General features: G+C 40.7%; 1 protein-coding gene across 17 annotated transcripts in view; it reads left to right on the top strand.

The window, feature by feature from the left end:
- Positions 1 to 26,187, top strand: part of LOC129768389 (probable phospholipid-transporting ATPase IA) — a 250,423-nt gene that overhangs the window by 180,230 nt on the left and 44,006 nt on the right. For 10 of the 17 annotated variants that reach the window (XR_008741669.1, XM_055770015.1, XM_055770007.1 and 7 more), the window contains 9 exons: positions 2,216 to 2,977; positions 3,035 to 3,391; positions 3,463 to 3,599; positions 9,808 to 9,927; positions 9,985 to 10,177; positions 10,246 to 10,364; positions 10,426 to 10,560; positions 10,870 to 10,929; positions 12,095 to 12,166. Coding sequence is in view for 15 of the 17 variants with exons in the window: in XM_055770015.1 (XP_055625990.1) it covers positions 2,216 to 2,977; positions 3,035 to 3,391; positions 3,463 to 3,599; positions 9,808 to 9,927; positions 9,985 to 10,177; positions 10,246 to 10,364; positions 10,426 to 10,560; positions 10,870 to 10,929; positions 12,095 to 12,166 (1,955 nt within the window). In the remaining 2 variants the exon portion in view is untranslated. Of the gene's footprint in view, positions 1 to 2,215; positions 2,978 to 3,034; positions 3,392 to 3,462; positions 3,600 to 9,807; positions 9,928 to 9,984; positions 10,178 to 10,245; positions 10,365 to 10,425; positions 10,561 to 10,869; positions 10,930 to 12,094; positions 12,167 to 19,514; positions 20,431 to 20,554; positions 20,631 to 26,187 lie in introns of those variants that run through there. The other 7 variants (XR_008741670.1, XM_055770008.1, XM_055770011.1 and 4 more) reach the window with 4 other exon arrangements.

The following is a 26,187-nucleotide window of genomic DNA, read 5'->3' as shown; positions in this document are numbered from 1 at the left end:
TTCATTCTTCCCCTCATTCTTCCTTTCCGCGACGAAAGCGTAATAAAAGCGTACGTAGAACTACGTCTTTGATTGCTATACTGGAGTGTAAGTTCAAAATTTCGAAAACAAAAGCATCACGCCAGAACAACAAGATTTTGAGCGTTAATACCTCCTAACCAACTGAACGAAATGGTAAGACCCCCCATAACTACTTTCACAGTAGTAGTTTTGAGTTTTTTTGTAACAAGAAGAAAGCACCCGCTACTGCCGGTGCAACTGTAGCAAAGCCGAAGCCAACTAACCTGCGAAAACCGTTGCACAGAAGCCGAAACACACAAAGAAAAGCAGCAGCAGTTCTGAATAGAGTTACAGTAGTCAAACATCACGCACAACAAGAGGGATTTTGTTGTCAACAAAACATGTAACATGAACACGATTAAAACTGGCTCCGTTACAGCTAAAATGCTAATGAGCCCAAATAAATAAACAAATGGGACAAACAAAAGCATGAGGAAGGGCCATTGATTAAAGCCGTTGACTGAGCGCTGGCTGGAACAAAACTGTGCGCTAGAAATCGCGATTTGTTCATTTTATACCACACAAGTTATCAATGGAAGGAGCTTATGTTGCAATATTTTCTCTCCCCACTGTATCCGTAGCATGAACGTTGTGGTATTTGAATATTGTAACTCAGAGATGCATAAATAGATATTTGTTGACAGCACAGGTAGGTAAGATCGCAATTGTGCAGAACAAATGAATGGGAAAATGCTTCCAATTTTCGTTAATTTATTCCATTTACGGATTAGGGAGTCGTAATGTATAGCAGATTTAAAAAATCTTAGAGAATTTCCGATTTGGTTGGCATGCAAACCATGGCAATCCATTCGATAGAAAAAATGCTTATTAACGTTAACTTTATTTCATAAAAATGTGACCTGTTTTCTGACTTGGCATCCTTATTGAAAGACGTAGTCCTACGGCGAAGACATCTTCCCGCCTAAAATAGGTAGGTTTTAAGGCACGACCGCATTGTTAACGTAGGATTACGAAGTTATTATTTGCGGAAACATTATAGAACTTTTTGTTAAAGTATCTGGTAGCACTGACAAGTGCCAATGAATAAATGCCTGCCAATTTGAGCATATTGTCAAATTAACTCTCAGCGTTAACATGTAGTGTTGATTGCTTGCGGAATTTATGGAATATCCAAATAGTTTTTCAGTATCTCTTAACGAAATTCCATCTCCATCGTTGCAAATTGGGGAAACTATTTTCCCTATTATTGGGCTTTGAAAAATTCTCTTATGGGCTAGGCCCCTGTTACGTCAGCCAATCCCGACTAGGGCAGCCACTAACCATTCAGAATCAGACGGCTCCAGAATGGTCCGTCCAAGTGAAATAAGTGGTCTGCTCTTCGGAATTGGGATTTGCTTACTCCTACCAGTGCTCCGTGCGTGGCGCCTGGTTGCCACGTCGATTGATGAATTCGAATTATCAACTGAATTGAACTAACGAAATTTAGAACTGAACTGTTTTAAAATGGTTTGAACTGACTTGCTAGGCAAGAATCCCGAGTATATACACGAAATTCTTACCAGGGATAAACGATTTGCCATTTCAAGGACGACCAACTCTTTATCTGATGAAAACATTGACAAAAAAGGAATGGTGCTCGGAAATCGTCATTTAAGTTTGGGAGAACTAGCCCGTTAATAAGATATCTCTCACGAAACCGTTCGTCACATTTTGGTTGATGTTTCGGGCATGAGAAAAGTCACAGCACGACTAGTGCCAGAAGAGCTCAATCTTCTTCAACAATTTCATCGTAATCGAATGGCTGAAGACATGCTTGAACGATCAAATTCTGATTCCACGTTCATCCAATGCATAAATACTGACGATGAGACATGGGTATGACTTTTTTCTTTTTATTCGAAACTCAAATTACCGCTTTGTGGGACCCGTTTTCACAGCATTGATGACTTAACATCGAATTCGCTGCATGTACTGAAGGCAATTCTTGAATACAGCTCTAAAAAGTATTTGGCTGCGATGACTGGACTGATCGTTGGAAAAAGTCTATTGATTCAGAAGGGGTTTATTTTGAAAGCGATAATATAAATTTATATGATAAATAAAGCATTTTCTTGATAAACACAAATTCCCTATATATTTGACAGAATGTATAGACAAACAGTGTGAAAGTTTCTTTTGTTCTTCATCTCCGCAGCATATTCTGAACAGCCACCACACGGAGGCAATCCTGCGCGAGTTCCTAACTCTGATGGCAATCTGTCACACGGTCATACCGGAAAAGTCAGACAGCGGGGACATCCAGTATCACGCGGCAAGTCCGGACGAACGAGCGTTAGTTTACGGGGCGAAACGGTTTGGCTATGTCTTTCACACCCGCACACCTTCCTACGTCGAGATTGAAGCGCTCGGAGTGCAGGAACGTTTCGAGATACTGAATGTGCTCGAGTTCACCTCCACCCGCAAGCGGATGTCGGTTATCGCGAGGAACTCCAAGGGCGAGATCAAACTGTACTGCAAAGGTGCGGATACGGTCATCTACGAACGGCTGGCTCCCAATGGGCAAGCCTACCGCGAGGCTACCCTGCAGCATCTGGAGGAGTTCGCAACCGAGGGCCTGAGGACGCTCTGTTGCGCGGTGTCTGTCATTCCGGACGATGTGTACGAGGATTGGAAGCACACGTACCATAAGGCGTCAACATCGCTACAATACCGCGAACAGAAGGTAGAGGATGCGGCGAATCTGATCGAAACGAACCTGATGCTGCTCGGTGCCACAGCCATCGAGGACAAGCTACAGGACGGTGTACCTGAAACCATTGCCTCGCTCATCGAGGCCAAGATCAACGTGTGGGTGCTGACGGGTGATAAGCAGGAGACTGCGATTAATATAGGCTACTCGTGTAAATTATTATCACACGGCATGGACTTAATTATTTTAAACGAAGATAGTTTAGATGTAAGTAGTATTGACCGAAAAAAGGTTCAATTTAATGATTTTTTTCTGAATCGACAGAACACAAGAAACTGCATCCAGAGACACATAGCGGAGTTCGGCGATCAGCTGCGGAAGGAGAACAATGTGGCGCTGATAGTGGACGGCAAAACGTTAAAGTACGCACTGAGCTGTGATCTGAGGACTGACTTTTTGGATCTCTGCATCTCCTGCAAGGCGGTCATCTGCTGTCGGGTCTCGCCGATTCAGAAGGCGGACGTTGTGGATCTGGTTACCACCAACACCAAGTCGGTGACGCTAGCCATCGGCGATGGAGCGAACGATGTGGCGATGATCCAGAAGGCACACGTCGGAGTGGGCATTTCCGGCGTCGAGGGGCTGCAGGCAGCATGCGCGTCAGATTATTCGATAGCACAAGTATGGAAACATTCAATGGTATTTTTGAAAGCAATTCAATACTTAATTCTGTTCTATTTTTCGTTATGTAGTTCAGTTATTTGCGGAAGCTGCTGCTGGTGCACGGTGCGTGGAACTACAGCCGAATGTGCAAGCTGATATTATATAGCTTCTACAAGAACATCTGTCTGTACGTGATAGAGCTGTGGTTTGCCATATATTCTGGATGGTAAGTAGAAATATTCAACAAGGTACTGCTCTGATTTATAGTAATCGGTAGCAATAGAGTATAATTTGTACGAGATCTGTTACGTGCTTCCTGTCTACTTCATGGTTAGTGACCGATTTTTCGTGAGTCCCCTAATTTTTTTATTTTTTTATTTTTGATTTAGAAAAGCAGGAGAGCCGTTGTTTCAAAACGTATTGTTAATAGTTTGCTTATATTCTTTCCAACACAATTTAGCTTTCTGAAAAAAATGCTAGGAAGGGAACTCTACTAGCTCCTTCTTCTTCTTTGTTTTTAAGAGGCTATAAACTTTGCAGTTATTTGGCTTCTAATCTACTACCAGAGACCGTCCATGTACCGTCTTCATTTCGTTTTGAATTAATAAGAAACTTTTTGTCATAGAATATCCCATCCACCATAGCTCAAATATCCTCAGTGAATCTGAGATTACACATTCCTGCACTGATACCAGTATACTGTTGAAATGTGTTTTGGTTTTGGAGCCAAGTTTTTTGTCGAAGAATATGCGACAACGCAATTCGATTCATGAACACATGGATTAATTGTGGAAAATAATTTGGACAATTTGAACAGTGAGCTAAGCATATATTTTCTGGCTTGTTTTTTTCAATGTGAAAAAAAATAATTCATATAATTTCTATCTCCTTGTCATTTGTAATAAAAATTGGACTCATACCAGCTAGCTTGAATATCTAATAGATACATCTCAATTCAATTGAGAACCTTCGAACTAGATAGTGTACTCTTTTTAAATAGGCTCGTTTTTCAATTTCTTTTTTTTCACCTCTCAAGCAATTTTTAAATTCGATCTGAAAATATGGCAGGAACAGGTTACCAGGGCAGCAGTACCTTAAACTCCGACAATCGGATCTTCAACCACACCTTTTATTCCAAAAATTTGAACCTCCCGCAAATGATACTCAATTACAATGTGATTCGTCATTTCAAACATAATTAAAATGAGCATTTTCGTACGAAACTGAAAGCGGTATAAACTGGAATACTTTTTGAAGTCGCCAATACCACGAAACTTTTCGTTGGGTTAAAAATAATGATTAATCAATCCTCTACGCCACGAAAGGGGACCCAATTGAAGTTGAATTGCTTCTCCTGTGAACAAATCATAGAATATCCTCTCCAGTGTTGCCACATTTAAATCTGTACCAGAAGGGTTAAAAATCTTTCTCATCTGTTCCTTTTTCCAAAAATCGGTATCAAAAATCTGTACCATCGAAAATAATCGTTGTAGAAAAAAATCTATTTTATTAGCATGAAGAAATACTCATTTATTTACTACAAATACTATATTTACATTTGCAAGTAATTCTTGTGTTTAATGATGCTTATACTTCGGTTTCTGAATCTAAACTGCAGACTGTCATTTATAAAAAAATCCGAGCTGCACCACTATGTTTGATCAAATCTTTTGATCTCAAAATAGCCTTCATTGTATCGTTGCATTGTATCGGAGTGAGGCATAGTGAGAAAGTTACAAACAAGGCATCATAGCGCCGAAAATGCGAGCGAACCGTCAATTGTTTTTAGGCATCCAATTTTTGTCCACCAATCCTGCACATGCTCGGCTTCTGAAACTATGATTCCCTTACGGAGTAATTTTACCTTTAGGATACGGAATTCATTCTCCAGATCTTGTATAGTCTCATCGTAGAACAGTGGAAACGCCTCGAACACATTTTTCCAGAAATACCTAGAATTCTTTAGTCCTTTTTGGGCTATTGGATTTATAGGTATACTAGCACCTGGAAAACTTCGTCCCGCCAAAAATTTGTTTTTTGTTATTTATACCTTCAAACATTCACGTTCTCTTACTATGAGCAAGTTCATGGGTCCAATCGCCGAACTGTTCATTGATCTTCTATTCGTCTCCGTTTAATTTACTTTTTACTCCTCCCCTCACCCTCAACGCCCTCCCCCCCCCCCTCTCCCACCTTAGAGAGGGCGATGGAGTGTCTAACCACCATAGAAGCATTTATCGCACCCTAAAACCTCCATATGCCTAATTTGGTTGCATTTGCTTGATTAATTCTCGAGTAATGCAGAAATTTGTGTTTCATTTGTATGGCAGCCTCCCTTAGAGAGGGGGGTGGAGTGTCTAACCACCATAGAATCATTTATTACATCCTTAAACCTCCACATGCCTAATTTGGTTTCATTTGCTTGATTAATTCTCGAGTAATACATAAATTAGAGAGGGGGGTGGAGTGTCTAACCACTATAGAAATATTTATTGTACCCTAAAACCTCTAGATGCATAATTTAACTGCATTTGCTTGATTAATTCTCGAGTAATGCAGAACTTTGTGTTTCATTTGTATGGCAGCCCCCCTTAGAGAGGGGGGTGGAGTGTCTAACCACCATAGAATCATTTATTACATCCTTAAACCTCCATATGCCTAATTTGGTTTCATTCGCTTGATTAATTCTCGAGTAATACATAAATTAGAGAGGGGGGTGGAGTGTCTAACCACTATAGAAATATTTATTGTACTCTAAAACCTCTAGATGCATAATTTAACTGCATTTGCTTGATTAATTCTCGAGTAATGCAGAAATTTGTGTTTCATTCGTATGGCAGCCCCCCTTAGAGAGGGGGGTGGAGTGTCTAACCACCATAGAATCATTTATTACATCCTTAAACCTCCATATGCCTAATTTGGTTTCATTCGCTTGATTAATTCTCGAGTAATACATAAATTAGAGAGGGGGGTGGAGTGTCTAACCACTATAGAAATATTTATTGTACCCTAAAACCTCTAGATGCATAATTTGACTGCATTTGCTTGATTAATTCTCGAGTAATGCAGAAATTTGTGTTTCATTTGTATGGCAGCCCCCCTTAGAGAGGGGGGTGGAGTGTCTAACCACCATAGAATCATTTATTACATCCTTAAACCTCCATATGCCTAATTTGGTTTCATTCGCTTGATTAATTCTCGAGTAATACATAAATTAGAGAGGGGGGTGGAGTGTCTAACCACTATAGAAATATTTATTGTACTCTAAAACCTCTAGATGCATAATTTAACTGCATTTGCTTGATTAATTCTCGAGTAATGCAGAAATTTGTGTTTCATTCGTATGGCAGCCCCCCTTAGAGAGGGGGGTGGAGTGTCTAACCACCATAGAATCATTTATTACATCCTTAAACCTCCATATGCCTAATTTGGTTTCATTCGCTTGATTAATTCTCGAGTAATACATAAATTAGAGAGGGGGGTGGAGTGTCTAACCACTATAGAAATATTTATTGTACCCTAAAACCTCTAGATGCATAATTTGACTGCATTTGCTTGATTAATTCTCGAGTAATGCAGAAATTTGTGTTTCATTTGTATGGCAGCCCCCCTTAGAGAGGGGGGTGGAGTGTCTAACCACCATAGAATCATTTATTACATCCTTAAACCTCCATATGCCTAATTTGGTTTCATTCGCTTGATTAATTCTCGAGTAATACATAAATTAGAGAGGGGGGTGGAGTGTCTAACCACTATAGAAATATTTATTGTACTCTAAAACCTCTAGATGCATAATTTAACTGCATTTGCTTGATTAATTCTCGAGTAATGCAGAAATTTGTGTTTCATTCGTATGGCAGCCCCCCTTAGAGAGGGGGGTGGAGTGTCTAACCACCATAGAATCATTTATTACATCCTTAAACCTCCATATGCCTAATTTGGTTTCATTCGCTTGATTAATTCTCGAGTAATACATAAATTAGAGAGGGGGGTGGAGTGTCTAACCACTATAGAAATATTTATTGTACCCTAAAACCTCTAGATGCATAATTTGACTGCATTTGCTTGATTAATTCTCGAGTAATGCAGAAATTTGTGTTTCATTTGTATGGCAGCCCCCCTAAGAGAGGGGAGAGGAGCCACCATAGAAACATTTATTGCACCCTAAAACCTCCATGTGCATAATTTGGTTGCTTTTGCTTGATTGATTCTCGAGTAATGCAGAAAATTGTGTTTCATATGTATGTGGAGTGTCTAACCACCATAGAAACATTTATTGTACCCTTCCCCTTCTCCGGCCCCAAAAACCCCTACATACCAATTTTCATGTCCATCGGTTCAGTAGTTTCCGAGTCCATAAGAATCAGACAGACAGACAGACAAAAATCCATTTTTATATATCTATACAGCGATTCCATGTCAAATCGATATAGTGGATCTCAGATTTTCGTGAAAAGTGGTAGTTTTGTTCTTTATCGCAAAACATTAGACCCGTATTTTTTAATTTTTTTGTTAGGGTGCCCATTTTCATTTTAGGCTGATCCGAAATATCGACTTTTTCCCCTTTTTCCAAGAATGACATTTTTCTAAAATTCATAACTTGTGAACTACTGAACCGATTTAGATGGTCGGCATATTAAACTAAAGCTTAAACTAGTCATTCTTGGAAAAATGCTACGCTAGCAAAAATTTTAGATTTTGGTTTTGTCATTGTACTTGATTGTACTCGTTTTTCATAGTTTTCATGGTCTCGGGACCAAGCGCTATATTTTTTTATATTTTTTATGGAAAGCTGAGGATTTTTCACATAACATATCTCGAAATCAGAGAGGCGTTTTTTTTTGTTTTTGAGTTATGATTTTTCAAAGTTAACCATGAAACACAAATTTCTGCATTACTCGAGAATTGTTCAAGCAAATGAAACCAAATTGGGCATATTGAGGTATTGAGGTGCAATAAATATTTCTATGGTGGTTAGACTCTCCACCCCCTTCTCAAAGGGAGGGCTGCCATACAAATGAAACACAAATTTCTGCATTACTAGAAAATTATTCAAGCAAATGAGACCAAATTGAGTATATTGAGGTATAAGGTTGCAATAAATATTTCTACGGTGGTTAGACTCTCCACCCCCCCTCTCTGCCATACAAATGGAACACAAATTTCTACATTACTCGGGAATTATTGAAGCAAATGAAACGAAATTTGGCATATGGAGGTTTTAGGGTGCAATAAATGTTTTTATGGTGGTAGTACTCCTCCCCCTCTCTTAGGGGGGGCTGCCATACAAATGAAACACAAATTTCTGCATTACACGAGAATTAATCAAACAAATGAAACCAAATTTGGCATGTGGAGGTTCTAGGATGCAATAAATGTTTCTATGATGGTTAGACTCTCCATTCCCCTCTCTAAGAGGGGGCTGTCATACAAATGCAAAACAAATTTCTGCATAACTCGAAAACTAATCAAGCAAATCGAACCAAATTTGGCATGTGAAGATTTTAGGGGGGGGCGGTCACGAAACGTTTCAATGGTGGATAGACACTTCTTCCCTCTCTCTAAGGGTAGAAGAGGGGAGGGTCTTTATTCTATCATATTTTCTCTATAAAACGTTTATTCCATGTAACGGAGAAACATGTTATCTCCAAGTGGTTGAAAAATCTTGAACGAGAATTGTGTCTTTATTTATTTATGTTTATAAGCCAACAGGCTCGAAGCCCGAATGGTAATCTTGGTATATAAATGTGCATTTGCATGAGTGTCTGAAAATAAGCTGATATTATAATGATGAGTTTTGTTAGAAATACTTGGAATTTTATAGTAAAAGGTAAATTCAACGGGGTCGATTAGAATATCAATCAATGAACGGTTTTGCGATTGGACACATGAACTTGCTCATAGTAAGAAAACGTGAATGTTTGAAGGTATTGATAACAAAAAACAAATTTTGGGCGGGACGAAGTTTGCCTTACATATAGATATAGATTCATAGATTCATTCATCCAGAAATTTCTCCGCAAATGACCTTTCAGTACGTTTCATCATTCATAATGACGCAATCGTTTTTCGTCAGAAAAAGTGGAAGGGCTGTGTGCGAAACATGACCGTATAGTTGATGTAGAATTACGTTACAATATTTGTGGCATGTTAATTTTGGATATATTTGAATAAGATTATGCGTTACGAGCCTCGCGAGCCACAAATGTACGGTAAATTAGAAGCTTTCGTTCCAACCCTATTTTAACATATTAAATTTTGAGAATTTTATGATCATCCATATTTCAATAGATTGTTAGAGAATGTCCAAATGGATAGATACAAAAATCAAAAAAATGGTACAAAAATTGTTTTCCAATTTCAATATTCTTACGTGTAAACTCTGATCGTTGAAAAGACAATAAACACTCGATCTCTGCTGTCTCTATTTTCAGGTCTGGCCAAATTTTGTTCGAACGATGGACAATCGGTTTATACAATGTGTTCTTCACTGCATTGCCACCCTTTGCGATGGGTCTCTTCGATAAAGTGACCTCTGCGGAGCAGATGTTAAAGTAAGACACAATAAATGATGATGATAATAATGCTAACTTTTTTCCGCACATTCGCAGAGAACCAAGGCTGTACGAACCATCCCAAAGTGCCCAACTATTCAACGTAAAAGTATTCTGGTACTGGATCATCAACGCTCTGGTCCACTCGGTTTTCTTATACTGGCTGTCAATGTTTTCCTACCAGGGGGACGTGATCTGGGGGAACGGCCGCGACGGTGGTTATTTAGTGTTAGGAAATATAGTTTATACTGTGAGTGTTGCGTTGAGATTGATTCCAAATTGGTTTGGGCGTGTTTCTAATATTTTCCCTTCCATTAGTACGTAGTTGTAACGGTATGTCTGAAGGCTGGTCTTGTGACGAACTCCTGGACGTGGCTGACGCATTGCTCCATCTGGGGCTCGATGGTGCTGTGGTTTATGTTTATATTTATTTATAGGTGAGTCGTTGAAATATTTTTTTTTGCTTCTCTGTTAATTAATTGAGGCCCATTCCAATAGCAATATCTGGCCAATGTTACCGGTGGGAGCGGTATTCACCGGAATGGACGATATGATTTTCTCATCGCCCGGATTCTGGTTGGGATTGTTCCTGATTCCAACAACGGCATTGTTGCCCGATATAGTAGCCAAAGTGTAAGTAAAGTCGATTCACATCCACTCGCAAAACACAGTTGTTCCATTTTAATGTATTAGATTGGTTAATAGACTGTCAACTACCTGTTTCAAGTTTGCCAAAGATATCAGTCAAGTTGAAGTATTTTTTCAAATGAAACCTGTGAAGAAAAGTGAGGGCCAAGGCGACAGTGATCATAGGTAGCCCGAATCAAGTAAATGCTGGTGAAAACCGTAGAATAAGTTTTACACATGAATGTTTTTCGCATAATTATGACCCTAAAGTCGAATATCACTGTAAATCGTTCCGTTCTTCTCCCATTCCCGCAGGATAAAAAATCGAAACAAAGAGGTGGCTCCACCACATCCCATGAAGGAATCGCGCTCTTCGTAAGTATTGCCACAGCTTTATTATGCCATTCCATTTTGCCAAATGTTGTTCACCGTAAGACGAAAACATACCAAAGATGAGTGACCCGTTTTCAATCCTCCAGCAACCTTACAATCCTCAGCCACGCAAAACTCCCAATCATCGTACAAACAGAACTCGATAGAGAAGACGCCCCGTACACAGTAAATGAGTTAACAGTTATGTTCGGATTCTCAAACTCAAGCAAACACGCAATTGCAGTTTACTAATCTCTCTACACTAGGATCTGTTAGGTTTTAACATTCCAGAGGCGTCATTTCAATGTTATTGGAGTTTTTCAAGCTGTGTTCAGTACTTTTCGGTTTCTACTTCCTTCTAGTTGTGTTCCTATTACTGATTCTACCTTCCTAGATCATAAACTACATTCGAATGGTCCAATTTTATGTATTTATATATGTTTTCTATCTAGTTCTCTCTAAACCTTTCCTTCAATCCAACGCGTGAATACCGGTCCTTTTTCCTTCTTTGTTTTCTGTCCTTCGCTTTTGACGTTGTTTGTTTGTCTGTTGTTATTTTGTTTCAAGCTTAGTGTTGATTGATGGTTTTTAATGAATTATGCATTATTTCCGTATAGCTTATTCTATTTTATCTTTGTAATATGAGAAATATCTGTCTTTTCGACGGTTCTTTTATTCTACTTTTATTTGGAATGTTTTATCCGACTTGAAACTTGTTTGGAATATTTTTTTTCTGTGTGTGTAATGTTGTGTGCTGTGAATTAAATTTGAGAATATTCAGTTTTGTTATTATTATTCTCTACTCTACACAATTGGTAATACCGCTTCCAGAGCCTTGAGTTCAACTTCTGTTCGATTTATCATTTCTAACCCACTCCATTTTCTCTATCTTTTAATTTGACTCAGTTCCACTAACAAAATTGGTTTGAAAATATTTCATCACAGCGGGAAACGTAACGCTGAATCAATATTTGGCGTCAAATAACAATCCATAAAGAATTTTACATCGAACTAGACAAATCAAATTATTGAGAGAAAAAAATAACCTTTTCGTTCAAAATCGCAGATTCCCCATCACCACCTTATTTCATTCCACAATCGCAAGTATCGTATTGGTAATTCTTAATTTCACATTTTCATCCCATCCGCCATCGCGTGAACTCTAAAGCTCGAGTCCGGAGATATCGGTTACCTACGTAACCATTGCGATATCGACGCACATGAAAGTTGAAAAATACAGGTTTTTATTACAGCTCACTAACTAACCCAGTAGTAGTGCATTGATTTTTCTTTCCCACTCTCTGAAATTACGCTATCTTTCCACGAGTAATAACTAGACAAGGGAATCGATGCACCGGTAGAGACGAATGAACTCTCAGAGTTTAAAGTCTCTTTAATTCAATACCTGATACCTGATGCACCGGTTTCATACCACGAATTTGTCCCTATCCTTTTTTTATTTTATTTTGACCGTAGAGTAGAAAATAGATAGATTTGTAGTTTTTTTTCATCCCTAAAGTGCATGCTATTAACAAAACTTTTAACCATACCTCGGTTTCAAAAGGAGATAACAGAAATCAAGATAAAATCACCACGTGAGAGATTAAGAAGAATGAAAGCATCAAATTAAGAAAAGGTATATGAGCATTTAGCGGGTTCTTGGACTAACGACCATCGGTAAAATCAAGACTCGGATCGATATGTTTACTACCATTGTCATTGGTCTATTATCATACAGATTTAACATGCAAACAAGTTCAGTCAATAATCGTCGCTAATGACGGATATTAAAGCGTTTAAAATAATAGGTTGGAGGTCATGTCCCACTGTCGGCACAGCATTGTTTAGATTGTTTGGTATCTGGTTCATGGGAAGGATGCGTTGCATAGAATTATCGAGGGATATTAATTAGAATATTTATTCTTTTTGTAATCGATAAGGCACTCGCAGGAGGTTTTATGTGAAAGGGTTTTATTTCATATTTTTCCTGAATCTAATAAATAGAATGCAGAAATCGTTCGCTAACTGGTCCTGGTTTAACTGGTCTGCTTTTTAACTGAGTGAACGTTAACTGGTGCTTGGACCAGTTAAAAGTAGAATTTTGTAAACAACCGACGCCATATTCAAATGGAAGATTTGCTGTGAGGGGCATTCGAACGTAATTTGAAATGTTATGAAAATTCACATTATTTTCGGATGACAAAAACATTAATTAAAGTACAGAAAAATAATTTCCTCAAATTATATTTCATATCTGTTGTCGCACTCAATGCGAAACTTCCATTGGAATCCTTTTGTTTATCCAGTTCCATGATCAACGCGAATCAAACAATTCATTGAAGTTCCCCTCGATTTTATTTGACATTTTACATGCCGGACCAGTTAAAACGTGAAAGTCGATAACTGGTCTTCCCTTTTCTGCCAGTTAGCGAATGAACAAGCCATTCGTGATTTCAAATTACAGTATTCACAATTCATCAGTGATCTAGCGACCAGACGGCAGTGAGGCTTTCGGAATTATCTTTCTCAAGACCGAGTTTACTTTTCCATATTGGTCCTTTTCAAGTTTAGAGGCGAATGAACTGATGGATTTTCAATCCTCTATAACTCAAAACATCATCATCATCATTCAAGTCGTCTTGCTTCAACTATGAGACAGTAGTCTCTCTCAATGCTAATGTCATACACAGCGGTTTTGCTCGATTCTAAGGAAGGATGAAAGATAGATTTCGCACAGTATGGGGCAATTTTGTTCGGTGGGGCACCGCGTCGATTTGCATGCCGTCTGGTGAAGAATGCCTCTGTATTTTTTCCTCACTTCATATTTGAATCTGTACTGGGGTGTTAATTTAAAATTTGTAAAACGCGAGCTTTTCGTTTGGGGGAGCGAAGTTTTGAACGTTAATACCTCTTTTTTGTCGGTTGAACGAAGTGGTATGTCGATTACTTCATTCGAGTAATAAAAGATGTGTGAGTAATCTGGTTACTTATTGGCTCTAAAAGATTATTTCTATAGCTCAAAGTTGCTTCTAGAGCAAACTATTCAAATCACAAAAATCTTTAAATATGAGTATCTGCATCAAAGTATATCATAGTCATGATCTGTCGATGCATGTCGTTGACTGTCACTGAACGTTCTCTTAATATTGTGCTCACCCTGGCCAACCTCAGTTTTCATTTTGCTGTTGTGTTGAACTTCGTGTTTTGTTCTCGCGAGAACAGGAATGAATCATGAATCAACCATCTTCAGCTGCGTTTACTAAACAACGCAAACGGTCGTTGCCATTTTAGAAATTTCGATGCATTCTAAAATCTGTTTCATATTTATTTTAAGCTGAAGGGAGCTTCTGTGATATCAGTAGTAGCAGTAGCTTTAAGCTTTCTCAATTAATTCGCTTCTAGCATTGAAAAAAAAACAATTTGAAAAACTCAACTAAACAACTCGGCCTTAAGAAATACCATTTGGAAAGCCTTGCTGCCTTCCTGTCGCTAGCTGGTTGATTGATAAATCGTTAATGACTTATTTTTGATTTTTTTCAATCCTTCTTTCAATTTTCGAGAATTCAATTATTATTTCCGAATTGAAGGTAAGGTATTTATGCTTTTGCTTTCACCTCCGCCGCCACCACACAATAGTTTCAGTTCGGATTTTCTTTTGTCATTCTGCCTCCTCTAAGATGTTTCGTTCTGCGTTGGAGATATTATTCAGCTAAGAGATACTGAAAATCTACTTGGCTATTAAAGAAGATCAGTATTTAGATTCAGAGCAACAATCGGTATATAAAGGAGCACCGCTCGGAAATCCACTCAGTCATTATAACTGAGTGGATTTCTGAGCGATGCTCCTTTATATACCGATTGTTGATTTCAATAGCCTGTTTTGAAAGCAATTTTAAGGCTATTGAAACAAGTTTTTGGATCAAACGTAACAAGTATATAACGCGTAGACATTTTATCTTTCGAATGAAGTATTTATCATACCATTTCGTTCAGTTTGTTTAGGAGCTATTAACCCTTAAAATCTCGGTCTCCGGGGTAACGCTTTCGTTCCGAAGCTTTGAATTTACAGTATAGAAATGAAAGACGTAGTTCTATGTCAAAAATCATCTAAATTTCTATTGTCGCCTTCAAAATAGGACCCTTCTAAAGAAATATATTTTTTTCCAACGAACTGATGACTGGATATCAAAACACTTTTTATAGCTGTATTCAGGAATTGCCTCCAGTTCACGCATCGAATTCGTCTTTATGTATTAAATACTGTCAAAATAGTTCCCACGAAACGATTATTTGAGTTTCGGAAATAGGAAATGCGTTGGATGAACGTGGGTTCAGACCGTTCAAGCATGTCTTCAGCCATATGATTGCAATGAAATTTTTGGAGAAAATTGAGCTCTTTTCTTCAGCCAGTATTTGCCGAACGGCCTCGTGAGAGATACACAATTCACGGGCTAGCCCTCTCAGACTTGAATGACTATTTCCGAGTACGATTCCTTTATTTTCCCGATGGTTTCATCAGCTGAAGAGGTGGGTGGTCGTCCGTGACGTGGCAAATCGTTCATCTCTTCTCGACCGTCTTTAAATTCCTTATGCCCATTCATACACCCGTGTTTTCGACATAGTTGAATCAGCATATGTATTTCTGGATTAAAACCACTGGCTGGAGTACCAACTTAAAAAAATGAAAAATGATCAGCGTGAATATTTGAAATTCTCGGCTGAAAAGTCCCGGAATTTTTCAACAGATGGTGCCTCTAAAAATGATCAAGATTCATTTCGAAAGGTTCATCTATCACTAGCTTATGTGTGAAGTTTCATGACATTTCGTTTATTTGTTCACATACTACATTTATTTAAGTGTCACATTCACTATACCTGAACATTCGTATAGAAAATGGAAAAAGAGAAATATCGTATTTTGATCAAACATTACTTTTTTAAGGCAAAAACTCCTGAACAATCAGTGCAATGGTTGACGAAATGTTATTCCACTTCTGCTTCTTCGAGAACAACAGTTTATCGGTGGTTTAGTGGATTCACCGCAGATGTACTTCGCTCTGGAAAGCCAAAAGAGGCTACGAATCCAGAAATCGTCAAACAAGTGCTTCGACTCGTTTTGAACGATCGTAAAGTGAAGTTACGCGAGTTAGCTGAGGCCGTACACCTTTCAAAGGTTGTTAACTGAATGTACTAAATATATTCAACATTAACTTGACTTAATGTTTTAAACTGTCGTGCCCATTGAAAGCACCTCATTACGCTTCATGGTTGGATGTAGGTGACTCCACGTCCTTCGTAGTTCCGCTGGATGATTGTAGGATTGCAGGTAGTCGGCGATTGCCCACTCGAGTCCTTCTCGTACGGCAACAGGTTAACAAAAGGCTACGGTCGCTTGTACATCCCTTGTGATGTCCTCAGTGTCACCACTCTGACCCCCTTCTGACCACTCCATCCGGACCAAGATGTACTTCCGTGATACGACCGAGAGGCCAAGAGTTTGGTGCCTTGTCTTCCTCCTTCAGGATGACCATCTGTCGGACCTTCAGCTACTGAAGAAGCACGATGGTTGACAGTGTAAAGTTGCGTGATGTGTTCCCTTCACCAACGCTTCCAGTGTGTTAGCCAATTTATCGGTGAAGGATCGGTGAGAAAGTAAACCGGAGTCAGTACATCCAGTTCTTCCGGGTCCTTGTAGAGGAGTGTCAGTGGGCGAAGGTGAGCGTAGAACAAAAACAGAGTAGCGGAGGCAATCTGGTATAGTGGTAACATCCATACCTCTCACGCTAAAGGTCACGAGTTCAATTCTCCCGACTTCCACAAATGGAAATAAAAAGTGACGAACCAGCCGAAATTGTTGAAAGTCCCTAGATTACAAAATAAAACCAAAAGTCTGCCAAGAAAAAAAAGACAGAGATCATGTCCTTGAATGATAGTCGACGTTGTCGGAGAAGTTTCACCAATTAAAAACTTAGTGGACTTAAGAGCGAATTCCCATTCCCAATTCCTTGATGGTCCAGAACCGCACGATCTGGTGGTGCCAATGAGTTGCGTACTGCTACATGAGAACTAGGAATAAGATTCATTTGATCTTTTCTGCTGCAACCGAAACAAATACTAAGTTGACGAACAGTAGAAACTCGCGTCCGTAGCCTACAAACTGGATCTAATCCCTGTCACTAAATCAGCCGAAGTCGGTTGGAAGATTCCAGTCTACGATGGGGTTTGTTGCCCACCGGAGTTGTTGCGATAATCTGAGATTAGATTCGTCTGTGGTCCACTGTTTAAAAGAGCCCTTGTCAGGTCACATCTGTTGTAGTCCTTCACTGACATCAGAATCGTGGAAAGAAAGACATGAAACTCTCGATATTCTGTTGCGACGTGGTTGCATGAACAGAACATTTTGGAATCGATTTCTATAAACTGGAGTTAGTGGTAGTGGATTTTGATGGCAGGTTCCACGAACGTCGATCGTCCGCTACAGCGTTCAGATTCTGCGTCTGTCTTTCGAGAAACTCCACAGAAAAACAGGAAATTGTCTTTCTTAACGGTGAATAGCGTTCCTCATGCTCCAAGTTGCAGCAGTCCGCGTTGTATCTGATTTAATGTGACATTAAGGGGGAACCCCGGTCTGGAAAATCGAAAAAAAATGATTTCTAAAATCTCAGGATGAAGTCATAGAACAGGGAAGAAACGTTAATACCCGTTTTAATTGTCCGGCGAAAACAAACACTGATACAAAGAAATTTGATTATGATTACTTTTCTATTTTATATTTATTTTTATAATATCAATACGCAAACAAAAGGCCTGACATAATCCTACATTAATTATGAGTCGTGCCTCAACCAATTTCGGATGTTTTCAAGTGAATTTGTTCTATAAAGATGCGATTTAGTTATCTGCAGTGTTTGGAAATCTGGCAATATCCAATGAACCACAACGTGTCATGCTACTTACCATACATGAATCTATCATTAAAAATGAGTAAATGAAGTGAATTTACATTTGTTTTATCCAGTAAATAAACGAAGCGGGGAAAGAAGCCTGTTGATTACATATCCGAGCTGAGTCTAACAACAGACGTTTAATGATTGCATACAGCTTTGAACCGCACACATAATCTCTTTCTACCTATCGTAAGTTACTGCTACGCATACGAGTGCAGAACAATGAATAATACATAAAGAATTACAAAAGCCATCATTCGCCACTGATCCCAGAATATATTAGTAGCATTCATGAAACTTTCCAGCGGAGAGAGGCGAATGAAGGACGAACCCAAACGAGAGAGTTTTTTTTCTCACTGGATCAGTATCGCTAGTAACACTTTGCGGTCTACTTGATCGCAAGTTGTGTCGCAAGTGGGACTCTGTTGTCGGTAGTTCTATTGCCTGACACGCGAAAGTTTTTTTTTGCGACATACAAACGCGAGTGGAATTGATTTTTGCTAGTGATTTCTAGCTAGCCGCACACTATCAATTGGGAAATGGTCTTTTGGGATGACTGCTCGATGCCGCCTGTTATGTCGCTGATTTTCCACAAGGTACTTTTTTTGTCAGTCATGTACGTCTTTTTGGAAAAGTTTAAGGCAATATGCACGTTTAGACATAACACATGCTCAAATAGTTTTTAACAGTTTTGTTCACATTTCCATTTCCAACCAGTGTCATAGGTTGGTTCAAATATCAAAGAATAACATGTTTGTAGAGTACTCATCAACATTAGCCAACTAGTCAAATCGATTGTTTTCCGTCTTACCCTCAACTCTCCTTTATTAGTTCGTCGATGATTAAAACAATAGCAATCATATAAACAAAAACATTACCGTGTCACCCGAGCAGAAACTAACAAATTATGTTTAATGAGACATTCCAATAGTTTTTTTTAGTGAATTAAGTTAAGCAATAGTAATCGTGAGCAAGAGAATTGTCAATTTCCACCCTTTGTCCAGCATTTTAGGACCTCTTAACTTATAAGACTTATAAGACCTTAAAAACAAAATTTTATGTTCACACACACTTATTACACACACTTGAGTTAGTATTTGTTCCGCTGAATTCACAATTCTTCGCCTCAGAAAACTGCATTCAAATCGTACAAGAAACGAGGAAAAGCCCACAGAAACTTATTTTCTAGACTTCATTCAACATCTGCATTATCGTGATAGAACACAATATCGGAATATAATTTTGAATTGACTTCGATTAACTTTTCGTTGGAATACGCTTTTGAACTCCTTTTTATTTGCGCTTCGGGTTAGCTTTGAGTTGTTTTCTTACAAAATTCTGGTTGGACTTGCTTCTCGATTTTCGCCTCTTTTTTCCACTTATGTTTCCAAATTCACATTCAGAGCATCTGTGGCGCAACATTGGAATATAATAGATGGATCATCGAAGCATCGAATTTTGCGCGTGGTACAAATAAACGTAGTCTATATATGTTTTATTTTGTTCTGTGTTTCTTTTCTTTCATTTGTTACCCTTCCGCCAACCACCACAACCACCACCAACAACACCACCATCAACTCACAAAACACCCCCTCTTCTACGCGTCATGACACACCGCCCCCGCCATGTGTGTGTGCTCAGAAGCATAGTGAAGGTTTTGTCCTGGCGGCGAAGGAATTCGGTGGCACCACTCCCGGCTTGGAACCATAACAATATCAATGTGTCCGAGTTGCACATGTAGAGCCAGCCTCCCACACTTCGTTTGCCCAGTGTCTCTCTTCCGGAATGGACCCCATTTTATTTAGGCCCCCCAATTGACCAACCGCCACACACCATCGTAATCTGGTTTTGTTTTTGAGTTTTGAATAATGGCGAAGTAAGTTTTTACCATGCACCGCAAATACTGCTCTAGTAATTTATAGTTGACTCGCTACGGATAGTTAGAGTATCATTGTGTAGATAGGATACCGGAATTAAGACAAACTATACATAATACATCAAAACGCAACAAATCCGCCCAAAATGAAAGGCTAGATGGGAGCACACGCAAAACAAAGTTTAACACTGTATCAGTTAGGATTTCTTGTGATATTTATACTCTACGGGAAGTGAAAGGAATCACTAATCTCACGTGCAATTGTTAAACATTCCAACTACAATATCTCAGTAGGTACTTAACTGTTATTTATTTATTTTAGATATCATAGATTTCCATTAATACCTTTTTGTGCTGATTCACAATCCTTGTGGGAACCAATACAACTCATCATAAGACAGTAAAATAGAACCACCGATAGCAAAATAAACATTGCTTTAGGTATCAACAAGAATCGGTTGCCAGTTATAGCTCCCTTTTTATCTCTCTTTCCTGTGGCCAGTGTTTTAATTAAGTGTGCGCTTATATACTAACCACGAACGTACCGTTGTCCCTTAATAATAATGAGACAGCCCGGATGTTGAGAATCAACTGAATAAAAACGAATGTGTGCTAAAAACTCGCTTCTGTGTCCAATCATGTGTTTACGCGGGAATTCGGGAAGTGCCGGATTTGTTCCTGTTGATAAATAATGTGCACGTCTGGCTGACTGCTCGTGGAAGGAGGTTTTGCCTCCAGGTGAAGGGTTTACAAAATGCGCTCTGTCCAAGATTGATTTATTTCTTCCAATGTACATTTTTCACAGGATTTATTCCACATTCACTCTTCTGGAACCGGGAAGCGTCGACGAAAGATTCACGATTTAGGGGGTGGTGATCACTTTTAGCCCTCGAAGCTTAGTAAGTACTGCAGGTGTTGTCACTGAGAAAAAACAGGATGACCGGCGTGTCCTAATCGAATGGTCCTGTCGATAATAGGATTTGTTTATAGTTACGCAACAGTTGAAGCATTAACCGCACTTATCTTCTAAGCTATTTATATTCGAAAGTTCCATGAGTTGATTCACTAACGAGAAAGCTATTAATGATCCACTCGAACCGAACGGAGAGCTCCCTATATATAAAATCTACCAGAAGATACTTGAAATTTGGTTCAAATTTTATTCCAGAAAAGCTGCTAATAGTATCATTCGGCATGTTGGCTTTGAAATGAATTTATAGACCTGTTATTCACTACCTGACAGTCGATTGCGAGCCAAAACATTGCCAATATTCTCAATTTGTACCGTCGCAGTTTGACACTGAATAGCTTCAGAACTGGACCGGCAAACAGGGTCCCAATTGATTTATCATGTTGCGTTTGGCTGTTGCATTCTACATCCAGCTACAATGTATTTAAGTGTACATTAGGGGGCCAATGAAAATGGTCATTTGTAAAATACCTGCTCAATCGGACTTAAGGGAGAGTGGGGCCAACCGGTCAAAGTTTGAGTTTTTTAAAAATTGAAAAATCACCATAGGGAGGGACGATGGTTGTGGTGAACATGAAAATAATGTTTTCGAAAAAACCATCTCAAGAAAATAGTTTTGCCAAAAATCGACACTCCGGGACTTCAAAAAAGTCAAATTTTAACGTCTGCGACACTAGTAAATGAAGTCCGAATGAGCTAAAATTTAGCATAGGGATTTTGACGTGGGACTACGTCTAACCGGAATATAAGGGGGGTAAAATGAAAACATAAACACTGAGCATGCAGGAAAAAAATGCAAGATTTCGAATGCTTATAACTCGAACATTTTCTACTGGATCGGAAAGATGTTTGCAACAATTGATAGGGAATATTTCTACGCATCTATCGCAATTAATAAAATGTAATTTTTCATTAGATAAATAATTGAATAACTGTAAAATGTTAAGCGTTATCTAAACGCCCTAACTGCCTCGTTTTGATTGGCCCGATTTACGGTTTCCCCAACACAGACTTCAAAACCAAGCAGCGTTGGGGAAATCGGAATTGAAAATACATGACAGTAGGGGAACTTTTGTTCTCTCCGAAATATGTTCCCTAACACAGACTTCAAAACCAAGCAGCATTGGCGAAACCGACATTGCAAATACATGAAAGTAGGGGCAGCTTTTGTTCCCACCGAAATGCGTTTCTCTTCACAGATTTCAAATCCAAGGAGCGTGGGGAAGTTGGCATTGCTACTACATGCAAGTCGAGGGCAATTTGTTCCGACTAAAATATGTTTCCCCAACACAAGCTTCAGAACCAAAGTGTCTAGGGAAATTGGGATTGCAAATTCATGCAGGTCAGGAGTATTTTTGCTCCGACTGAAATCTGATTACCTATAAAGACTTCTAAACCAAGGTGTCTGGGGAAATCGGCATTGCAAATACATGCAAACTGCGAGTACTTTTATACTCGCTTGCCTTTGTGCAGACTCGAATGCGTTTCCCTAACACGGTCTCCTAAACATAGGTACCTGGTAAGATCGTGCAGACACTAGAGACATGGCATTTGTTCAAACTTTTTACTCACAACGCAAATATATTGAATTCAATTGAATTCGGAAATTGTTTCATTTAATCAAAAATTCAATCAATACATACAAATGATTACTAAGCTAAGGTAGTCCCACGTCAACCTTGCGGTTATATCATAGATATAACCCACCCATTTTTTTTTTATTCTTATTTTTTGGCAGACTTATCTCACTTCTTAACTAGGCGAACCTAGCCAGAATTTTCACCTGCCCCCGGGCTTCTGAATGCCAAAGGGGGACTAGGCTCTGCGGGATGCACGTATCTGCATGCTCGTGCTGTTTCAGTCCTGACCGAGAAATTGTCGGACAATCGCGCAGGTGCTAAGGATGACCGACTTTTGGATGCCGACCAATTCCTTCTCCATGTTCAACACCTTTAGCGCTTCCAGAAGTGTCTTCGGGACAATTCCAGTTCCAGAGAGAACGACTGGAACAATTCTTGGGACCTCCCTTAGCCCCCACAGTTCCTTGAGCTCCACGGCCAATGGTCGGTACTTGCAGATTTTGCGACCGTGGGTCTCCTCCAGATTCTGGTTCAGTGGAATAGCGACATCGATGATGGTGACTTTGCGGTCGCTCTTGTCGTAAACCATTATATCTGGACGGTTGTGGTGGATCGAGAGGTCGGTCAGAACAGTGCGATCCCAGTACAGCTTGAAACGGTCATTTTCCAGGACAGGTGCAGGCAGGTACCGGTAGTTTGGTACGTTGTCTTCCAGTAGAGCACATTGGAGCGCCAGTTGTCGATGAACAATACGGGCCACGTTGTTGTGGCGCTCGGTGTAGGCTGCGTTGGCCAAAACGGGACAGCCTCCCATAATGTGCTCTATGTTTTCACCTGGTTGATGGCACATCCGGCAAATGTCATCAACGTCTTGATGCCAGACGTACCGCCTGCAGTTTCTCGTCGGCATTATCCTGTCCTGGATGGCTATCATGTCGGCTTCTACTACTGAAGAGAGTTCACCACGCGTTAGCCACAGATTAGATGCGGCCTTGTCGACGTGTGGCCGATCCAGTTGATGGGGATGGGCACCATGCACTGCCTTCTGCTTCCAAGCTGCAATCTTCTCCTCCACTGTCTGCAGATTGCAGTTGAGTTGGTACTCCGCTTGCGCCAAGTGCAGAGCGCTGTATCCTCTGTCGGCGGCGCAGACAGCCCGGTATAGCGCGTTTTGGTTGGCGCGTTCTGCGAAGTACTCGCGCAGTTGTCGTACCTGGGCAACACACAGTGCAGATATGTCGACTATTCCAAGTCCCCCTTCTTTGCGTGGCAGTGAAACTCTCTCCAGTGCCGATTGAGGATGGTGCATTCCGGCCTCTTTAAATGCTTTCCTCATCCTCCTCTCAAGGTCCTCTAGGTCAGTTTTGCTCCATTTGACTACACCAAAACTGAAGGTCAGCAGGGGAACCGCGAATGTGTTGATCGCGCGTACCTTGTTCCCCGCGTTGAGGAAAGTCCTCAGGACACAGTTCACTCGACTCAAGAACTTGTCTCGCAGCTCCGTCTTGATGTCGGAGTGGCGAATCCCGGTGAGCTGTCGGAATCCAAGATATTTATAGGATTCGCCACGAACCATGTCTCTTATGAACTCGCCGTCATAGACCTCGTAACCTCCGGATTCGGTAAGCTGCCCTTTCAGCAGATGGACACAGCGGCACTTGTCAAGGCCGAACTCCATGCAGATGTCCCTGCTTATGTCTTCGACAACCCGGATAGCTACACCTAGACGCTGACGTGAATCAGCGTAGACCTTGAGATCATCCATGTAGAAGGTATGGGTCACTTCTTCGTGGGCGCCGTCGCCATACCTTATTTTATAGCCATGACCGTTTCTACTGAGGGGGTTCAGTGCCAGACAAAACCAAAGCGGGCTGAAAGAGTCGCCTTGGAATATCCCCCTCTTTATCTGCAGCGTTCTAGACTGCAACACATTTTCCCCATCACTGAGGTGCAGAGACGTACTCCACTGCCTCATCGCATGCTGCAGGAACCTAACGACGACGGGATCAATTTTGTAGAGCTCCAATACCCGGACGAGAAACGAGTGAGGTATGGAGTCATAAGCCTTCCTGTAATCGATGTAGGCCATACTTAGGTTCCGCTGGTTATATACCGCCTGGCCGACTATGGCTGCGTCGATGATGGCCTGGTCTTTGCAGCCATGCGTATTTTTCCTGCATCCTTTCTGCTCTTCTGCGATGATGTGATGCTGTTCGCAGTGAGCAGAAACTTTGGCGGTAATTATGCTGCTCAGTATTTTGTACAGACTCGATAGGCACGTTATCGGTCTGTACTTTGATGGGTTCAATGTGTTGCTGTCTTTCGGGAGGAGGAAGGTGACGCCACGGGTGGCGAATTCAGGAAGGTTGTGTGGGTCACGTAGCACCTTGTTGAAGCACTCAGCTATCTTTGGATGTGCGACGGTCAGCTTCTTGTGCCAAAAGTTCTGGACACCATCGGGGCCCGGTGCTGCCCAGTTCCTCAGGTACCGCGAGGCTTCGCGGACATCGTTCTCTCCGACGATGATAGCTGGCATCTCTCCAATTTCACCACAACTCTCCTCCTCCCGTCTTAACCACATTTGCCCGTCGCGATGTTCTACTGGGGACTCCCAAATACCAGCCCAGAAGTTCGTCACATCGCTAATATCTGGCAAACCTTCGCGGTAGTCGGGCTTCTCGTCGCTAATGTGGTCGTAGAACGCTTTCTCGTTATCTCTGAACATCCGATTTTGTTCCTGGCGCTTTGCAGAGTCAGAGTAACGTTTCAGCCGTTTTGTAAGGACGCTCAATTGCTGTACCAGTGTGTCGAGTTTTTCCGTCAGCTGGTGAGCTCCCAGCTGGCGAAGTTCAGTAGGCCGCACGATCACAGCAACTTGGCGACATAATTTCACCGATCTGCTGCCTCTTTTGTACGCCATCAGTCTTCCAATTGCGGCACGCTTGTTTAGGATCCGTTGCTCCAATCTCCTTCGCCATGGAGGCTCACGCCTTTCACGGAGATGTTGGAGCAGTCCGCCTCTTGGCCTAATACGGTATCCTAAACTTTTGGCGGTCGCCACAGCAGCACAGTAAACTTTCAGTTGCAGCTCCTCCATGTTCTCAGCATCAACCAAGTGCAGCGGAAGAACGTGCTCGTTCATGAGCTTTACTGCACTTGTCAGCCTGCGGGAATGCTGCAACTTCGGGATCCTGGGGCGCGACAAAGGGTCCGTGTCGCGGAACTGTGAGATCGCCTCGTCGTAATGGAAGACCAGATCGCGTAGTAGTTGTTGATCTGGCTGTGGATCTTCCGGCTCAGGGGGTTGTTGTACTGTGGCCTCCACTGGTGCTGATTCGCGTGCCCCACTCGCGAATGAATTGCTCAGCCGTACTGAACTTCGTCTCGACACATCGCTTGCTCTGCTTGTTCTGGAGCTTAGTTCTCTCTGCACCTGCTGCTTGATCTCGTCGACTTGCGTTTGGGAGAGCATATTGTTGCGTACAATCGCTCTACGCCTCGCGTTCATCGCGTTTTGGTCAAGCCTCCCGACGAACTCTGGATACGCTTCCTCGAACATTGCGAGTATTCGAGGGCGACCGCTCTTTTTATTCTTTTATTCTTTTTATTCTTTTTTATTATTATTAAATCATCTTATATGGTCGGTGTTAAGTAAGACCGGACCACGTGACATTTTCATATTTTCGAGAAGAACGAGCTTAAAGTTTGGCGCGATAATGGGTTGCCATTGAGCGTTCAAAACGTTCAAAAGTTCGAGAAGGTATTTCTGTTGTACGCGCAATTTTCTAAATCTGATAAATGTGGAATGTAGCTCACAAAATGTTTAGCCTAATGCAATCAATAACTCGAATTTTTCAGTCCCTAGGAGACAGCATAGCCAGAGTCATC

This window comes from Toxorhynchites rutilus, chromosome 2 (genome assembly GCF_029784135.1).
Source record: "Toxorhynchites rutilus septentrionalis strain SRP chromosome 2, ASM2978413v1, whole genome shotgun sequence".
In the NCBI taxonomy this organism is placed as follows: Eukaryota; Metazoa; Arthropoda; class Insecta; order Diptera; family Culicidae; genus Toxorhynchites; species Toxorhynchites rutilus.
This window is presented reverse-complemented; position numbering and strand designations above follow the sequence as displayed.